At 33.9% G+C, this 17,712-nt stretch overlaps 1 protein-coding gene across 1 annotated transcript in view; it reads right to left on the bottom strand.

The window, feature by feature from the left end:
• Positions 1-17,712, bottom strand: part of LOC149551183 (asparagine synthetase [glutamine-hydrolyzing] 3-like) — a 71,625-nt gene that overhangs the window by 13,440 nt on the left and 40,473 nt on the right. The window contains exons 10-11 of the mRNA XM_089786762.1: positions 815-895; positions 472-693 (exon numbers count right to left, since the gene is read on the bottom strand). Of these exons, the coding sequence (XP_089642888.1) occupies positions 472-693; positions 815-895 (303 nt within the window). The remainder of the gene's footprint in view (positions 1-471; positions 694-814; positions 896-17,712) is intronic.

Genomic DNA, 17,712 nt, shown 5'->3' with positions numbered 1-17,712 from the left:
TTCTTTGCTGCAAAACATGATGTACATTTTCAAGCAAGCAAAGTTTAAAGATGTGTATAGATATGTCATCTCAAGTCATCTACTGTCAAGGGATGTCCTCACATGCATCTCTACATTGACAATGTGTTTCCAAGGCTGGAAACAAATACTGAGAATCAGGGTGTGACTCTCAAAGTAACTACACATAAAAGGGAAGCATTCAAGCACAAAAACAATAAACAAAACTTCAAGCTGAAACAAAGTCAAAAGAATAATAGTCCCTGCCAAATACCGAACAGTACAGAGTCAACAAGCATGAAATGTGTGGTTGATATCAACATGCATAGGAGAGAATACATACACACAAATGCATCAGTCTTAGCGATTATGTAACCTAAAGGTATTTTTCCAACAATGATTATATTGCAAAAGCATATGATCTAATTTTCTACCTGAATAATCTGACTACAGAAGCACATAACCATTTTATACCTTGCGACATGTTTCACGATGAAGCTCCTCTTTGTTTGGAGCCTTATGAAAATACAAATAACCACCAAATATCTCATCTGAGCCCTCACCAGAAAGAACCATCTTAACTCCAAGAGACTTAATCTTACGGGACATCAAGAACATAGGTGTGCTCGCTCTAATTGTCGTCACATCATACGTTTCAACATGATAGATGACCTCCTCTATTGCATCTAGGCCCTCCTGTTATCAAATTCATAGTCGGAAACAATGTTAATTTATAAGCATAAAATTTGGTTGTTTAAATTTAAAGAATATCTTTACGCTGTCAGTATAAAGAGATACCATTGGCACAAAGGTTTACCTGCACAGTGAAGTGAAATTCATGATGAAGAGTACCTAGATAATCAGCCACCTCGCGTGCAGCCTTCAGATCTGGAGAACCCTGCAAGTGATATGTAGCACGTAGGTATGATAGCAAAAGGAAAAATACATAATTTTGTAACAAGTGTACAATAGGAAGTAATAACTGGACAGCATTGATTAATAGGCCTTGTGAACAAGAACACAAGAAAAGGCAAACACAAGAGTGAGAAAATAAAAAAGAAACAATCACATTAAACATTTGAACTGAGCAACAATGACAAAGGCCTTTAAACAATTGAGGCCCAACAATACAAAAAATTCATATTTCCATTCCTATAACAAGAGTTGAATTACAAAATCATCATTAAGTTTCTTACACATACATTTAACCAGTGCCAAATTTATAGAATTTAGTATTACTATCAACAATAACCTGGACAAAATTTACAATTGTTTCTTTTTAATTCCTTAACGGATGACAATAGCTACCTGTTATGAAGAACATGGGACCAAAGTATTCCAGAATTCACAAGGATTAAGCCTAACCCACACCATTCCAGAAGTGAGTAAAATGCATTGGTAAAATAAATTACTTTACTGCATTTTACTAAGATTCAAAAGGCATTGGTATCAATATATAAGCGAAGGGAAAGTTATAAAAATGGTGTGGCAACCTCTTGATGCTAGATGTTTCAGTTCTCTTGAGCTTTCCTCCTCCCTTAGAGCTCATTCATCCCCAATTTCATTCAGTAAGGTTCCTCTGGTCATGTTTGGTCCTAAAGGCATCCACTTTGTGGTAATAAATTTCTCTTCAAGTGCATTGATTAGACTTTTGATTGGGCATTGCTATGTTAATCCATTGATTGTGTTGAAATATATGTAGCCAACTTGTCAACTATTGTGTGCAAGCTTGGACTCCTTGGGATGAGGATACTTCTATTACCTAATGGTGACTTTAATTGAGAAGTAGCAAGCATTAGTTAGCCATCATACTGCAAACATTGTCTCATTGAATGTTTTTAGTGGTTACCCCTTGAAAGGCTTATTATTACCTATTTGCATAACTGATGCAGATTGTGTTGAGAATTTTGTGGTGCAGGTTTGATGCCAAGAAGATCAGTTATTGTGTTGTCATTGATGTCAACTGAATGTTCTGTTGGCTGACAGTGTACGGAATGAGCTGCTTAGTGTGAAAGTAGTTGAATCCAGTGTTCCGGCAAGAATTGGAGTTGAATTGAAGTGTGCAGCGCAAATAGGAAACTTGGAGATGTCTCGAGATGTTGTCTGTTGGATTGCAGAGGCTTGCAACACATCCAGATTATGAAGAGTTATGATGGATTGAAAATTGACAGAGCAACCAAGAGAACAGTGACAGATGATGAATGATTTTATTGGTTTATCAAATTTGTGTGGATTGAGGTGTTGTGGTTCAGTCTACATTATGTAGACTAAGCTAGGAGATTGGTGTTACAGTCGCGTGACGATTGGAGAATCGGAAGGCATAGTTTCAATGGACAGAAGATCGTTTTGTGCAAGTTGGCAGAGTATTTGGAATACTCAGTGTTAGATCCTCAACCAGTGATGTTTTAGTCAACTGTGGTGCATCTTTTCATGATCCAGGTGTCGTTGTAACGTGGCCCGCAATTAACGATTAAATGTATCAAAGAAAATAACATAAAAAATTTGCTTTTCCAGGTTTGTTTTCACATTCACTGTGTGCAAGAAACATCTGCAAATACTTGACCTGAATTGCTGATCTTCGTAACACATGGCCTCACATCAATCATGGCGATCAAATTTTCTGAAGTTATGGAAACATGTGAAGTGTAAAAAGGTTTGACTGTTCTTGATCAAATTGCTCTGAGATTGCTTTTGGAGGCCGATAGACATTGGTATATGATTGATTGGGGTTTGGTAATACATTTTGGCAGATCAGGATGAAGTGCAAAGATTCAAATGGTGAAACTCAAATCTACTACATTTTCTTTATAGCAGTGACCGCCCTAGGCAGTAAACAATATATTTAAGTCCAAAATGATGAATTATGAAGTTGTAGATCATAAATGTTGGGTACCCTCAAGATAAGTGTGTGGATAGCCTGTAAGAAAAGAGGAGATTGTGCATAGTTGGAGGCAAAGTAGTATTATATCATTGTACTTGTTGAATCCTAACAGGTTCTCCAAGAAAATCCCTCAAAGAGGTAGATCTTAACAGGTCTAAAGTTGAAATCCGTTAACCGCATAGCTCTTCAATTAGGATTTGAAATCCCTTAACTGGGTTACTCCTAATAGGGTTAAGGTCCTAAGAAGGCTAGAGGGAAATCCATTAACTGGGTAGCTCCTAACAAGGCTAGGCTTTTAACCAGGTGTACTTCAAAAGAGTGGATAATTGTAAATACTAATTCCCACTATGGTTTTTCCCTCTGACCAAGGGTTTCCATGACAAAAATCTTGGTGTTCTTGTGTTGCATGTTTGGATGGTTTCATTTGTTTCATTATTTGTTGCTTCACAAGTTATAAGCTAATAAATATGGTTGAATGGTTAATGAAAAGATTTGGTTTGGTAGATTACTAATTCACCCCCAGTCTCAGTAATCTTGGACCTTAAAATACTAACAATATCAAGTATTGACATCTTATTTCCTATTATTTTCTTCTTCTGTGCAAGTAATTATGTTACAAGTGATGTTAGAGCTTAACCTTAGCATCTAAAAGGCAAGCAAAAAGGCTTTTTTTTTCTATTTTTCAAATCTTTTTTGTTGAAATCTAGAGGGTTTATCAAAGCCACATTGAAGCAGATATAGTCCAAAATGAAGGTAGCTTAAATCAATTTTAGAGTAAATGTTAAATGGAGCTTTTGCCAAGATCACTTCCAAGGTTTGAAAAGAAAAAATTTCTTGCAAGTTTTTTTCTAGCAAAGCGAGGATTAGATTCAAATAAGTTAAACTTTCTTCTTAATTTGATAATAAATCATAATCATGCCGGAAAGGTTGATAACTTGATATTAAAGGCTTAGGGTCCTATGCAATGAAAATTCATTCTTTCGAACTATGGTTATGTGGGAGAGGATATTTTATCGTCATTTTTTAACAAGGATCATTTATTTTTCTAACAATAGACTGCATAGTTTGATCCTCAAATGAATGCGTCTAACAAGATTATGATCTAGGTAAGACTTCCCTTTCTTCCTCTACATTTATGGAATAAATCAATTCTAGAGTGAATAGCCAATCAAATTGAAAATTTTGTTGACTAGAATCCTCTTAAAGCCCACAATACCTCCCATGTGAGAATGTGAGCCAAAGTTAATCTATTAATAGCTATGTTACGCCAAGTTTCTAGAACAGGGTTGACACGGGATGGGAAATACATTTCGGAGTCTACGATTTTTTGAGTTATTTTTGTGGATGGCAAGGGATGGCAAAGGCAATGGCTATACAAAGAACAAGGAAAACTTAAAATGTACATGGAAATTTTAAATATTCATATGATTAAATTGATAAAGAATACATATATACTTTTATCAAGCCTTATTATATAACATTTGTGTTAAGTTGAGAATTCACATTAGAGCCAAGGTCAAACAAATTAGCAAATGTCAAAACATTATTTGATTTTCTTTCATAATTCAATGTCAATGTCCATACAATATCTTTGAAAAAAGAACATAAAAGTTACAACATGTCCAAAGGCTACAAGGTTCACTTTCAATTACAATATGACAATAGAAAAAGAGGAAGTACACTATAACTACTAATCTACATCTCTCAAAATTGCATCAAAATCAAAGTCCTCCAATAAGTCACTCTGAGGGCATGCATCATCCAATGAAATCTCAAGCAATCCCTTTGGTGCCCCCTCCTCATCAACCTAGGTGATGTCTTCGGGATCAAGATCCCAACGCTAACTTGGAGCATGCCAAAACTCGAGTCTAATGATCATTAAGACAAAAAACACTAAATACAAACACTACTAACTTCTTCATTTGTCTAAATGTAAGTCTATTCCTCTTGACAGAGTACATAAAAAGATATGCGGACCAATTACTTTCAGCAGCAAACAAACTTGCAACCTATGAAAGGAGGCAAATGGAAAGCATCTTCAACTATGGTGTATCCTTCTCATGCCATATCCACCATCCAACAGGCATAGTGTGATCTAATGCAACTTTACCTATTTTCTTCTCTAGTTTACAAAATGTTAGACTACAAAGATTTGTCAAGACAAGCCATTTTTTGTGAAGTATTTTAGACTCCTCATTTGAATAGATCTTTCAAAGGGACTTCATTATCCCTTCTTTCACCTCTTCAGCATCACACAGCAGCAACCTTTCAACCTTAGAGCAAAGCTGCCATATGAAGTGAGTTGTTCATTTTGCTCCACCTCCACATCACAATGGGCTTGATATGTTGCTCATATAATCCCAAAAGTAGGATCCTTGAACAAATTATTTATCTTGCCAAGGATGTTGTCAAACACCTTGAATATCTCTCCAAGCCTAGGAGAGTTTGTAGCAATATAGCTTATGATATCTACAACAAGTGAGATGAAAGCACAAACATATCAATAGAATGCAATCAAAAAGTTCAAAAGAATCAATTGATTAGTTGATGGACATGTTTAGAGGTTTTGAAAGTTAAATCGCTGAACAATAAAATTAAAATATTAAAATCAGAGGTTTAATTGGAAAATCAGCAATTTAATATTTATTTTTTATCAAAACAGCAATTTAATAATTAAATCAGCATGATCTTACATCAGAGAGAGAGAGAGAGAAAAAGAGAGATCAGGGGAGATAAACAGAGTGAGAAGAGTGAGAGAAAGAGCAAGAGAATTCTAATAGAAATCTATTGATTGATCAACTAAGTCCAAAAATTTATATGAACATCTAAAACCTAGAATTTGAATTATTACACCTAGAGATTTTAAACCACTCTCAAACATCCTGCCAATATATACATGAAATGTAACTTTAAGAAAGGAAAAATTCATTGAAATGTGACTTGACTTTAAGTATAACAAAGGCAACAACAATTGAAATGTGACTTGAACTTGAAGACAAAGATGGGGAGTTGATGTATATTTTGGGGACATTTTATAAGCCAAAAAAATTAAAACAATTGAAATTTTAGGAGTTTAAAACAAATGGTTAAGTCTCAACAAATCTAGCAAAGACTTGACAAATCCGAGTTTGAGTCTGAGACCGAGAGCTAGTCATGCCTCGTTGAGTACTCACGAGTCTTGATGAGTCTAAAATATATGGTCTAGACAAAATTGAACTCCCCAACCTATAACACCCAACAAAAGAGATCAAACCCTTGTGTAGACCTACTAAATTTTGTCTTGCAAATGTGACAAAACCAAACCCTACTCATGTTGGTTTTCCAAGACTTAATGAAACTTGAAACCGAAAAAGGAAGAGGAAAAGGAAAAGGAAAAACAAAAAACAAAAAATCAGACATTTCCAGCTGCAAGCTTTCAAAAAATAAAAAATAAAAAAGATAGAAATTGCTCACCTCTTTGAATAAATTGCAATCTCACTACAAATGATGCCCTAGATTAAAACCTATTTTGCAGCTGCTCCTTCACTCCTTTCTATAAAATTATAAATTTATAAATTGCTCCTCTGCAACTTTTTTAACAAAAAAACATGCAAATGAAATGAGATGAGGATCTTTTCTCATCTTGGGCAAGCTAGGGTGTGGGGACCAACCAAAAAATATTTATTTTCTAACTTTTTGAATTGCAAATATTTACTTGTTGCAAGGAATAGAAAGCCATCCCAAACGTAATTCCTCCACGTCCTCGCATTTCGAGAACATTTTCATTGGTTTTGGCACAAGGATGTCCCCATGGCATCCCACATCCTAGGACATCCCAAAGACAAGGGTGCCCCTAAAACATCAAGGATGTGTCTCAAGGTTTGCTTGATTAAAAAGACTCTTTGAAGATATAGGCATCAAAGTTTTGGATTAAATTAACAACTAAAGTCCAAACTACAAGCATGTCACCTTTAAACATTCATCAAGACATTGATCTAACAAACTAGAAATAACTTAAACCAAAAAATGAAAATTTGTGCCAAATTTATGCCTACCCAATAATAGAAGAAATAGCAGATTGGAAAGCTCACACCCAAGATCTACTAGAAATCTTAAACCTTCTCATTTGCCATCTAATCCTTTCAAAATTATTGACTTATAATCACAATACTAATTGTCACAAGTCACTACTAAGGACCCTGAGGACTTAAAGGTTGAATTTGCCATCGGAATACCAATAAGCTATGTTATCGAGCATGCCCACAACCCATCCTACCCAATTTTGAGTGCATCTAGTTATGGGTTCCCCTGAAGGCTGAGGGTACACCTAGGTGGACCTAGGGTGCCAACCTAGGCATACCCAAAGGTATTGAGCGCCAAAAGGTAACATATATAAAAATGTAACCTTTTCTTGCACCCAAAAACCCTAAAGCAACCCTGACAAGCATTTTTTCCCCAGTAAAAAGATTGTTTTTCTCTCTTCACTCTCTTTCCTCATTTTGAAGGGCAATTGATATAAATTATATCAAGACGTCATATTGTTAGGATTAGGCAAACAAAAATAACAATTACATGCAAATATAACCAATATCAAAAAGGAATATAGCACACAGAAGATAACACAAGACACAAAGATTTAACGTGGTTCACCCAATCCCTAGGCTACATCCACCAAACAAGAAGTCCAATATTCTTATTATCCAACGATTTCAACCTTATTACAATCTGCAATCCCTTGCAACTCAATACTGTTGCAAGAAGCTACTAAATCATCATCCCTCATAAAAATCTCTAAGCCTAAGCTATTTTATACACGACTTATGTCACTAACAAAATTAGGGCTAGAATATGTCATCCAATACAAAAACAATCCTGACACCTTTTATAATCATAAAGTCAGTTTTGGCCTACCCCAACACCTTGCAAGGGGCACTACCGCCAAACACTCGTAGATGAAAACTGGGGGGAAACCATGTCAGATGAAGCGGGAAAAAATTAACCTCTGAATCTGATTAGGCTCTACATAAGAACATATATATGATATTCAAATTTTTAACCTAAGTCACAAGGTTTGAGTTCAAATTCGAGTTCGACAACAATAAAATTCAAATGACATTTGACAAGGAGAAAAAGTTTGGAAAAAATTCAAAATTATATCCGCCCTTGTAAATTTGATTTTTTTAAATATATAATAAATCCTTTGAAAATAAAATAATATTATATTGAATTTGAATACATTATTATAATAATTTTTTAAAAGATTACAATATGATATATTAAAAAAGTCTTAAAAGTCTAATTTAATGTATTTGAAATTTTAATTTATTTATTCTGAATATATTAGTAATTAATATAATATAATTTAAAATATAAGTTAAATATTTTAAATTACTTAATCTTAACATGATAAGTAAAACACAAACTAAATTAGATAACATACTAAATTTGAATTACCAAATCTTAACATACTAAGTTAAAAACAAAATTAACAAATGGGCATGTTTTATACTTTATAATATTGAAAAAGAAGTAAAAATTTACTTTAAAAACAAACCAAAATATAAAAGTCAATATGTAACTATTAAAACAACACATTACCCTTCAACTACCCATTTGTCTGATTTCACCGTTGAAAATCGTGCAAGTTTGTTCAAAAAAAAATCTTGCAAGTTTGTTTTGAAAAATTAAGCATCATTGCATTGTCGTTCGTTGACCGGAAAGAATCCTAGAAAAAACGATGTTTATAAGTATGTTTTATAAATAGAAATAAGCCTAATCTATATGTACAAATTTCAAGCGAATTTAGGCGATTTTCTTCATAAATTTGAAGTTCGCCAATATTCAAACCTCATGGTAGAAATTTGGCAAATGTTGTGACTAAGTTTTTAACTATCAATTAGCATTTAATATTTCTTTTTATCACTACCACTTTGGCAATTGGCATTGATCAATGATGAAGTATGATACCACAAAATGTATTTAGTTTTAGAATTCTACATATTTCTTTGAATCTTTAATTTTTATTTTTTAATGTATGTATATATGCCATATCCAAACATATTATACCTAAGGAAAGAAAATTTTATTGGCATACCCATATCTTATATTTGAAGTTATAACCATACCACCAACTTAGCCAATAAGAATATGGTAAGGGTTAATCATATATATTCTTTGAAGCAAACCCATCAAGGTAGTTCCACAAAGCCTTTAAAGCATAGTTCACAAACTTGAACTCAAAGATTACTCAACATGCCCAAAATTTTCAACTTGACAAAACTTCAGCAAATTTTTGGCAGGAGATATTTAGATTATGAGGGACTAAATTGACTCCTAGTACCAATTATCAGTCGAAGACGGATGGTCATACTTAGATTGTAAACAAATGGGTTGAGGGATATCTACAGAACTATGTTTCTTCTCAGCAAAAAGGCTTGGGTGAAGTGGATTCACTTATGTGAGTATTGTCACAATTCTACTCACCACATGACCATTCAGATGTCACCCTTCAAGGATTTATACGGATATGATCCACCTAGCTTTATGGATTTGTTATGTTGTGACAATAGAGTGCCGAGTGCGGGTGATTTGGTACAAGATGGCCAAGATTTAGTGAGGTCTTTGAGAGACAACATACAGAGGATGCAAAAGCAATATGCCAATCAGCGGAGAACAGCTCGTACTTTTCAGGTGTGTGACATGGTTTACTTGATGTTGCTACCGTATCGACAGTCTTCTATCAAGAAAAGTGGTTGAAAGAAACTTAAGCCGTGATATTATGGTCCCTTTCGTATTGTGTGGCGAATTGGTGAGGTGGCATTTGAGTTAGATTTGCCTGATGATATAAGGGTTCATAATATATTTCATGTTTCACGCCTCAAAAGGGCTTTGGGTAGACATGTGATACCATCTCCTGTATCGCCTTCCTTAGATGATGAAGAAAGACTAGAGTTGATACCAGAAGCGATTCTTGATACTAGAGAGAGGCAATTGCAGGGGAGGACTACTAGAGAGTATATGGTTAAGTGGCAAGACTTACCAAATGAGGATGCTACTTTGAACCAATAAACGGTACTCCAACAGAGATATCATCCATATTATAGGGTCTGCAGTTATAACTAGGGCAAGACACCAACAATCATTCAAACCTACGATGGGCTAATTCATTGCGGCAACTTCCTTAGGAGATTTGTGTTCAACGGCAGGTGGTTTTGGCTTCTCTTAAGGGGCCAATTTCATCATACAAGCTTGTGCCCATTGGACATTAGCGATTAAGATAATACAGAGACATCATTGATACAAGTTGGTGCTATAGCTAGCCGCCAGGTTCCAATTTATATGTATTGATTTTGGTTTAAAATTCAGTCTTTGGTAAAAGTTTGTGTATGTTTATTATTTCATTTAGTAGAGAATTTGAAATTATAATCGATGTTTTGTAAATTACAAAAAAAATATATTCCAAAAATTACAAAAAAATATCAGAAAAACTTTTCAAAAACACAAAAATACAAGTTGTGCATCAGAATTCCAGTTAGAAGCTAGTTCGGGTCTTTACAAATCCACCCTTGGATAGACTTGGGGTTTCATTCAATCCATTTCCTGCCCCTAGGGTTTTCGTCCTGGGTTGAAAAACAAACCCGGTTCAATCTCTGGATAAAATTCTTTCATAAAATATTCAAATGCCCAAAAGACTCTCATCCCTCCTATTATAATCTTTTTTGTGCCCATTGAACATTAGTGATTAAGATAATACAAAGACATCATTGATACAAGTTGGTGCTACAACTAGCCGTCGGGTTCCAATTTATATGTATTGATTTTGGTTTAAAATTCAGTCTTTGGTAAAAGTTTGGTGCATGTTTATTATTTCATTTAGTAGAGAATCTGAAATTATAATCAATGTTTTAAAAATTACAGAAAAACATATATTCCAAAAATTACAAAAAAAATCAGAAAAACTTTTCAAAAACACAAAAATACCAGTTGTGCATCAGCATTCCAGTTAGAAGCTAGTTCAGGTCTTTACAAATCCACCCTCTGATAGACTTGGGGTTTCATTCAATCCATTGCCTGCCCCTAGGATTTTCATCCTGGGTTGAAGAACAAACCTGGTTCAATCTCTTGATAAAATTCTTTCATAAAATATTCAAATGCCCAAAAGACCCTCATCCCTCCTTTTATAATATTTCTCAGAACTTTATGGAACAAATACAATTTAAGTCTTTTTAATTTTTATAGAGTGATCATATAAAATTTCCTTAATTTTTATTTGTAGTTGAAATAAGTTATCTTTTTAATTTAATTTATCAAGACAACTTTATAATAATTATTTTACTTATTTTATTCCCTTATAATTGCTTATCATAATCCAATGGGAATAAAAATATGCCAAATGTCCCTTCAGGAGAATCACTCAGAAAAAGGGGACATAAGATATTTCCAACCAGCGTCTACAACATTCTGGAGCAGATTGAATCTAATTTTGATAATTCTACCCCCACTTCTGAGTTGATTGATAAAAGGGATGCCTCTCTCCAAAAAATGAATGACCTCTGTCAAGTGGAATAACAAAAGAGAAGATTCAAAGTCAAGAGTGCTCTAGCTCAAGGAAGGAGGCTCCAATTCATAGCTCTCAAGACTTAAACCAACCGAAGGTATAATAAAAGAAACATGATTCTTTGTCAGCCAATTTTGATATAATTGATTTCAGAGAAGTTCCTAGGAAGACTAGTTCTTATGCCAAAAAAATGGTAATGATGGAATCAAAACATCTAGCCGCAAAATCTTCGTTCAAATATTAAATTGTAACTCTCAAGATGATACTTGTCATCTTGAATGAAAACATCTAGCCGCTTGTAAATGATCTTTAGTGCAGACAGTATTATCATACATATTATATGATGCTTGTCAAGCAAAAGACATGGGTATGTTGCTATCCATGTGACCTTTTCATTCCTAAGAGTCGTATGGTTAAAATTTCACCACCTAGGTTTCGTGGGTACGTGTACCCACACCCCTGGGACACGTAATCAAGTACTGGGTACACATACCCCAAGTACCAGGTACTCAGTGGAGAGCATCATACCTAAGGACCTTGATTAAGATTTCTAATTTTTGTTTCGGGTTTTTGTTTGAATGTCAGCTTGTTGTTTATCAAGCTTAATTCAATATGTAATCAGTTCGAAACTTCAATACAATACCAATTAAAAGTAAACTTTATCACTGTTCAAATCAGGAGTTTATCATTTGCAATATAGCATTGTTATATGATTTATGATCTTTGTGTTCATGTTTAAAGTCTGCCTACCCTGTTAAGCATCTTAACATTTATCGTACATTATTATTACAAACATATTGCAAATCTGAAACTGAAAACTGTTAAATATATAGATCGATGTTGGTGGAGACTAAGTTGAATTGTAGTGGCAGAAATATTGTAATGATCAGAGCATTATTCAATTTCCTTTAAGAACTCTGATATATGTTTGATTGACTTTCTTTTATAGATCACTTATGCTGATGAACAATAGCTATGACTTTGATAAATGCAGATCTATTTCAGACTGTACTGAAAGTATATTGCAGACCGAACTTCAGATGTATAGCAGACTGAATATGACTGAGATTCACATTTCCATTGTTATTGATGATCTTCTGCAGTCTCAAAGGCATATTAATATATATTGTAACATGCTCATGTAGGGGCATTATCTTACATGGCATGAGCCATGTCGGGTCATGACCCTATGTGGTCATGTTTCATATCTCTGCCGATTCAATGTATTTTGATTAGAAACGATAGTCGATACTTGATCGACATTCAATCTTTGATAACAGCTGATACTTATTATGTTTTCAATAATATATTTTAGTATAAAATATATGCAAATATATATAAGTTGATGATGCTGATAATATATACATATATATGTATGTTATATACAAATACATATCTATATATATGTATATATAGATATGTGTATATATGTATATGTGTGTGTGTATTAGATCAGCCTTTCATATATTAGATTTTCATCAACACATATATATTAACATATATTATATATAGAATTTGCTTCAATTTACTATGAGGCTAAATTTCTCGACACTCCCTCTTCTGCAAGGAGGGAATTGAAGCAATTTCCATAACTTTAATATAAGCTTAAACACTGCCTTAAGTGTGGTCTATGATAGTTACTATGTCATGGTGTCCAACAAGATCCGGCCCAAAGAGACATAACAATTTTGTTATCATGGTGTCTGGTAAAATCCAGCCCAAAGAATCATGATGAGTTGGTTATCATGGTGTCCGGCAAAATCCGGCCCAAAGAACCATGATAACACTTGTCTAGGAGATAGGTCAAACTATTTATCCGTCGTCACCTTACAATAGTGACCTCACACACATGAAAGGTCGTCACCTTTTATAACACACAAATGCAAAAATTTAATTTTCAATTATACATGAATATATTAAATTACAAATGAATTTACAAACTTGTCATGCTAAGTTTACCTCTGAAGTACTCTATTTTCAACTTTGCAGGAGGCTTGGTGAAAATGTCAGCATTTAGCTCATCGCTACTCATATAAATCAGTTTGATAACATTTCTATCAACCATGTCTCTTATGTAATGATATGGAATCTCGATATGCTTTGATCGATTGTGAAGACAAGATTAGCATAAAGTTTTATGCAACTTTGGTTATTACAACGAATCACTGTCGAGTTTAGTTGCTTTCCGAAAAGTCCAAATAATAGCTTTCTCAACCATACTGTTTTGCGAGCTCCTATGGAGGCTACCATATATTCAGCTTTGGTGAAACTCAAGGCAACTATTGGTTGTTTTCTATTCAACTAAGATAGCATTGATGATCCAAGACTAAAGCAACACCCTGTAGTACTCTTGCGGTTTATGGAACAACCAACCCACCAATCAGAATCAATATATCCTTCAAGTTTTATCTTAAGATTTTTGCACTTCAAACCAAGACCAATAATACCACATAAATATCTCAAGATATGTTTAGCAACCATCAAATGAATCTTCTTTGGTTCACACATGAAATGGCTTAATCCATTGGTGGCATAACAGATATCAAGCCTAGTGTTTACCAAATACATAAGTAATCCAATGATCTATCTGTAAACACTGGGATCAATAGATTCCAAATTCACTGCTTCTTTTAACTTGCGTAAATTTATTTCCATAGGAGTCGCTAAGGGCTTACAGTTCATCATACCAAATCTAGTCAAGATGTCATAGGTGTACTTCCCTTGATTTAGAGAAATATGATCTTTCTTTTGACATACTTCTAGACCCAAAAAATAGTGTAGTAGGCCTAGGTCCTTCATTTCAAATTCAGCCACAAGATCTTGTTTGTATTTTTCAATTAGATGATCTTCACCTATTATTAATAAGTCATCAACATAGAGGACAAGAATTAACATGTCACCATTAAATATTTTGAAATATATGTTAGGATTAGCTTCATTTTTGGAGTATCCTAGTTTGGAGAGATAGCTATCTATCCTTTCATACCAAGCTTGTGGTGCTTGTTTAAGGCCATAAAGAGCTTTCTTTAGTTTGCATACATATAGGTTCTTGTCTTTTACATTGAGACCTTCAGGTTGTTTGATATATACTTCTTAATTAATGACACCATTTAGAAATGTGGTCTTCACATCCATTTGATGTATCTTCCATCCTTTGGATAGTGCAATTGCAATAATTGTCCTTGCTGAAGTGTATCAAGCAACTGGAGCAAATGTTTCCTAATAAATAATACCTACCTTTTGAGAGAAACCTCGTGCAACAAATCTTGTTTTATGTTTTTCAATACTACCATCTGATTTTGTATAACCACTTTGATGAGACAACTGATTTCTCTTTCAGCCTAGGTACGATATCCCAAACATCATTTTGCAATATGGATTTATATTCTTTGACCATAGAATCTTTCCATGCTTGACATGATAGGGCTTCTGCAACAGTTGATGATTCAGATTTTGTAAGCTCAATTACTAGTGCAGTGTAGCATGATTTATTTCTAGTTTTCTTACTCTCTTTAGAGATTTCCTCCAGTTCAACATTTTTTTTTCAATTATTTTCCTTGCCCATAGTGGTCTTCTCTTAATATTAGAGATTCTATATCTTCAGCGTCTAATAATAGTTCATTTTCTTCTAATATGTTCTCCCTCTGATTTTCAGTTTGCTGATTTTCATCCAATTCTATGATGGGCTTATCTTCTGTACTTGTGGATAGTTTTAAGGCAATGTCTTCTTCAAATTTGACATCACTACTGATTTTGACTAATCCTTGCCCGAGTATATAGACTCCATACCCTTTAGTGTTTTCACTGTATCTAACAAATATACTTTTCTTCCCAGATGGTTCCAACTTGGTTCTTTTTTCTTTAGGTATATGAATGCAAACAGGGCAACCAAATATTCTAAGATGACTTAGGTCAGGTTTAATTCCTATAAACGCTTCTTTAGGTTGTTAAGTTTTCTAGGATTGAGTGTGGGCATCTATTTTGAATATATACAGCAGTAATAGTGGCCTCAACCCAAAATGAGAAGTGTAAATTTTGATCATGTAACATGGCTTTTGTTGCTTCAACAATGGTTTTGTTTTTTCTTTCTGCCACTCCATTCTATTGAGGATTATAAGGTACAGTATACTCCCTCTTAATCCCAACAAAGGTGCAGAAATCTTTGAAATTTCCAGAGGTGTATTCGCCCCCATTGTCTGATCTTAAAGTTTTTATTCTCTTTGACATTTGATTTTCCACAAGTGCTTTGAACTCTTTAAATTTCAATAGAACTTCATTTGATTCTTTGACTTTTAGGAAGTCAATCCAAGTTTTCCTAGAAAAGTCATCAATAAAGATTATGTAGTATGAGTATCCTCCTAGAGAGAGTGTTCGCATAGGTCCACACAAATCAGTGTGAACTAGTTCCAAAACTTATTTAGATTTGTGTTCACTTGGGGGAAAATATCTTTTCACATTCTTTCCTAGAGCACATCCTTTACAAATGCCTATATAATTTGAAATTAAGTTTGGTGTTCCAATGGTGATTTTTTCTATATTCGATAGTGCACTAAATCCAAGATGTCCAAGCCTTCTATGCCATATTTCATTAGGGTTTGATACTTCATGATTTAGGGCTTGTTTTTTAATGTTACACAATTTATATAGAGTTCCATCTCTAGACCCTATGGTGATGGCATTCTTAAAGTTAAAACAATACAATACTTTGTCTTCATTAAAGGTAACATGATACCCTTCATCTACAAGTCCTAAGATGGATACTAGATTCCTTTTTATGCCAGGTGCAAAGAGAACATCTTTCAATTTTAGAGTGATCCCAGTTCTTAGTTGTATAGAGCAAGTCCCAATGCCTTTTACGCATAGGTGGAGTTGTCTCCAATGTTGACTCCTTCAGTGAGATAATTTTCAAAATTTTCAAACTTATCTCTGAATCTTGTTATGTAACGAGATGCACCACTACCGATTGTCCATACATTTTCGTCGGAATTCATCTCACTTGATAGAGCTAAGTACAATAATAGATTCTCTTCCTTTTTAACTCCGGCTATGGTGGCTAGAATTTTTTCCCTTTCTCGACAAAAAGTATGTCCAAATTTCTCACACTTGTAACATTGAACTTTGGAGAAGTCTTTCCTATTGTGATTATTGTTTCCTTTTCTTTGGTCATTTTTCTTCCCTTTATGTTTAAATTTCCTCTTCTTCCCTTTGTTATTAGAGATTGAGAAAAGGGCTTGATTTTCTCCCTCTTGGTTTGAAATGATCCCTCTAGAAATTAGTCTTGATTCTTCTAAGGTGCAATCATTTTTAAGTTGATCAAAAGCTGGTATTGAAGGTCTACTATCGACTTGGATAAATGCTTCCCAAGATATAGCTAGCCCTCTGAGTGCTATTATGGATAATTCTTGATCTTCAACTTTATTTCCAATAGAAGATAGTTGATTCTTTATTTCAGAAATTCTTCCAAAGTAGGATGAGATTGACTCTTCTTTATTCATTTTTATATTCATAAGTTGATTTTTTAAGGAGAGCAATCTACTTGAGTTACTAATCTCAAATGCATCCTTAATTGTTTTAAATACTTCAAATGCTTTCTTGAGATTTGATATGGAAGGAAGAATGTGATCTTTTACCGAATCAACAAAGATTTTTCTGGCTTAATTATTTTGCCCTTCCCAAGTGGATTTTTCTGCCTCGTTTTCAGGTATTGAAGTGTCTTCGACAATAAATTATTCTAATTCCAATTCTTCGAGGATTGTTGTAATTCGAATTTTCCATGAGGAGAAATTTGTTGCTCCTTCAAGCCTATCCTTGACTCTAACATTGCTTGCCATGATGTCACTTTTATTTTGTGATTTGAAAATTTGTTTTAAGCAATTTAGCAATCTCTCTACCAATTAGGCTCTGATACCATGTTAAATATTTAGATTGATGTTGGTGGAGACTGAACTATATTGTATTGGCAGAAATACTGTAATGATCAGAGCATTATTCAATTTCCTTAAGAATTCTGATATATGTTTGATTGATTTTCTTTTACAGATCAATTATGCTGATGAACAATAACTATGACTTTGATAAATGCAGATCTATTTCAGACTGTACTGAAAGTATATTGCAGACCAAACTTGAGATGTATAGCAGACTGAATTGTTTATGACTGAGATTCACATTTCCATTGTTATTGATGATCTTCTGCAGTCTTGAAGGCATATTAATATATATTGTAACATGCTCATGTAGGGGCATGACCCTACGTGGTCATGTTTCATATCACTGCCGATTCAACGTATTTCGATTA

The sequence above is a fragment of the Cupressus sempervirens genome, chromosome 6 (assembly GCF_028749045.1).
Source record: "Cupressus sempervirens isolate cs-2001-9-10 chromosome 6, ASM2874904v1, whole genome shotgun sequence".
In the NCBI taxonomy this organism is placed as follows: domain Eukaryota; kingdom Viridiplantae; phylum Streptophyta; class Pinopsida; order Cupressales; family Cupressaceae; genus Cupressus; species Cupressus sempervirens.
This window is presented reverse-complemented; position numbering and strand designations above follow the sequence as displayed.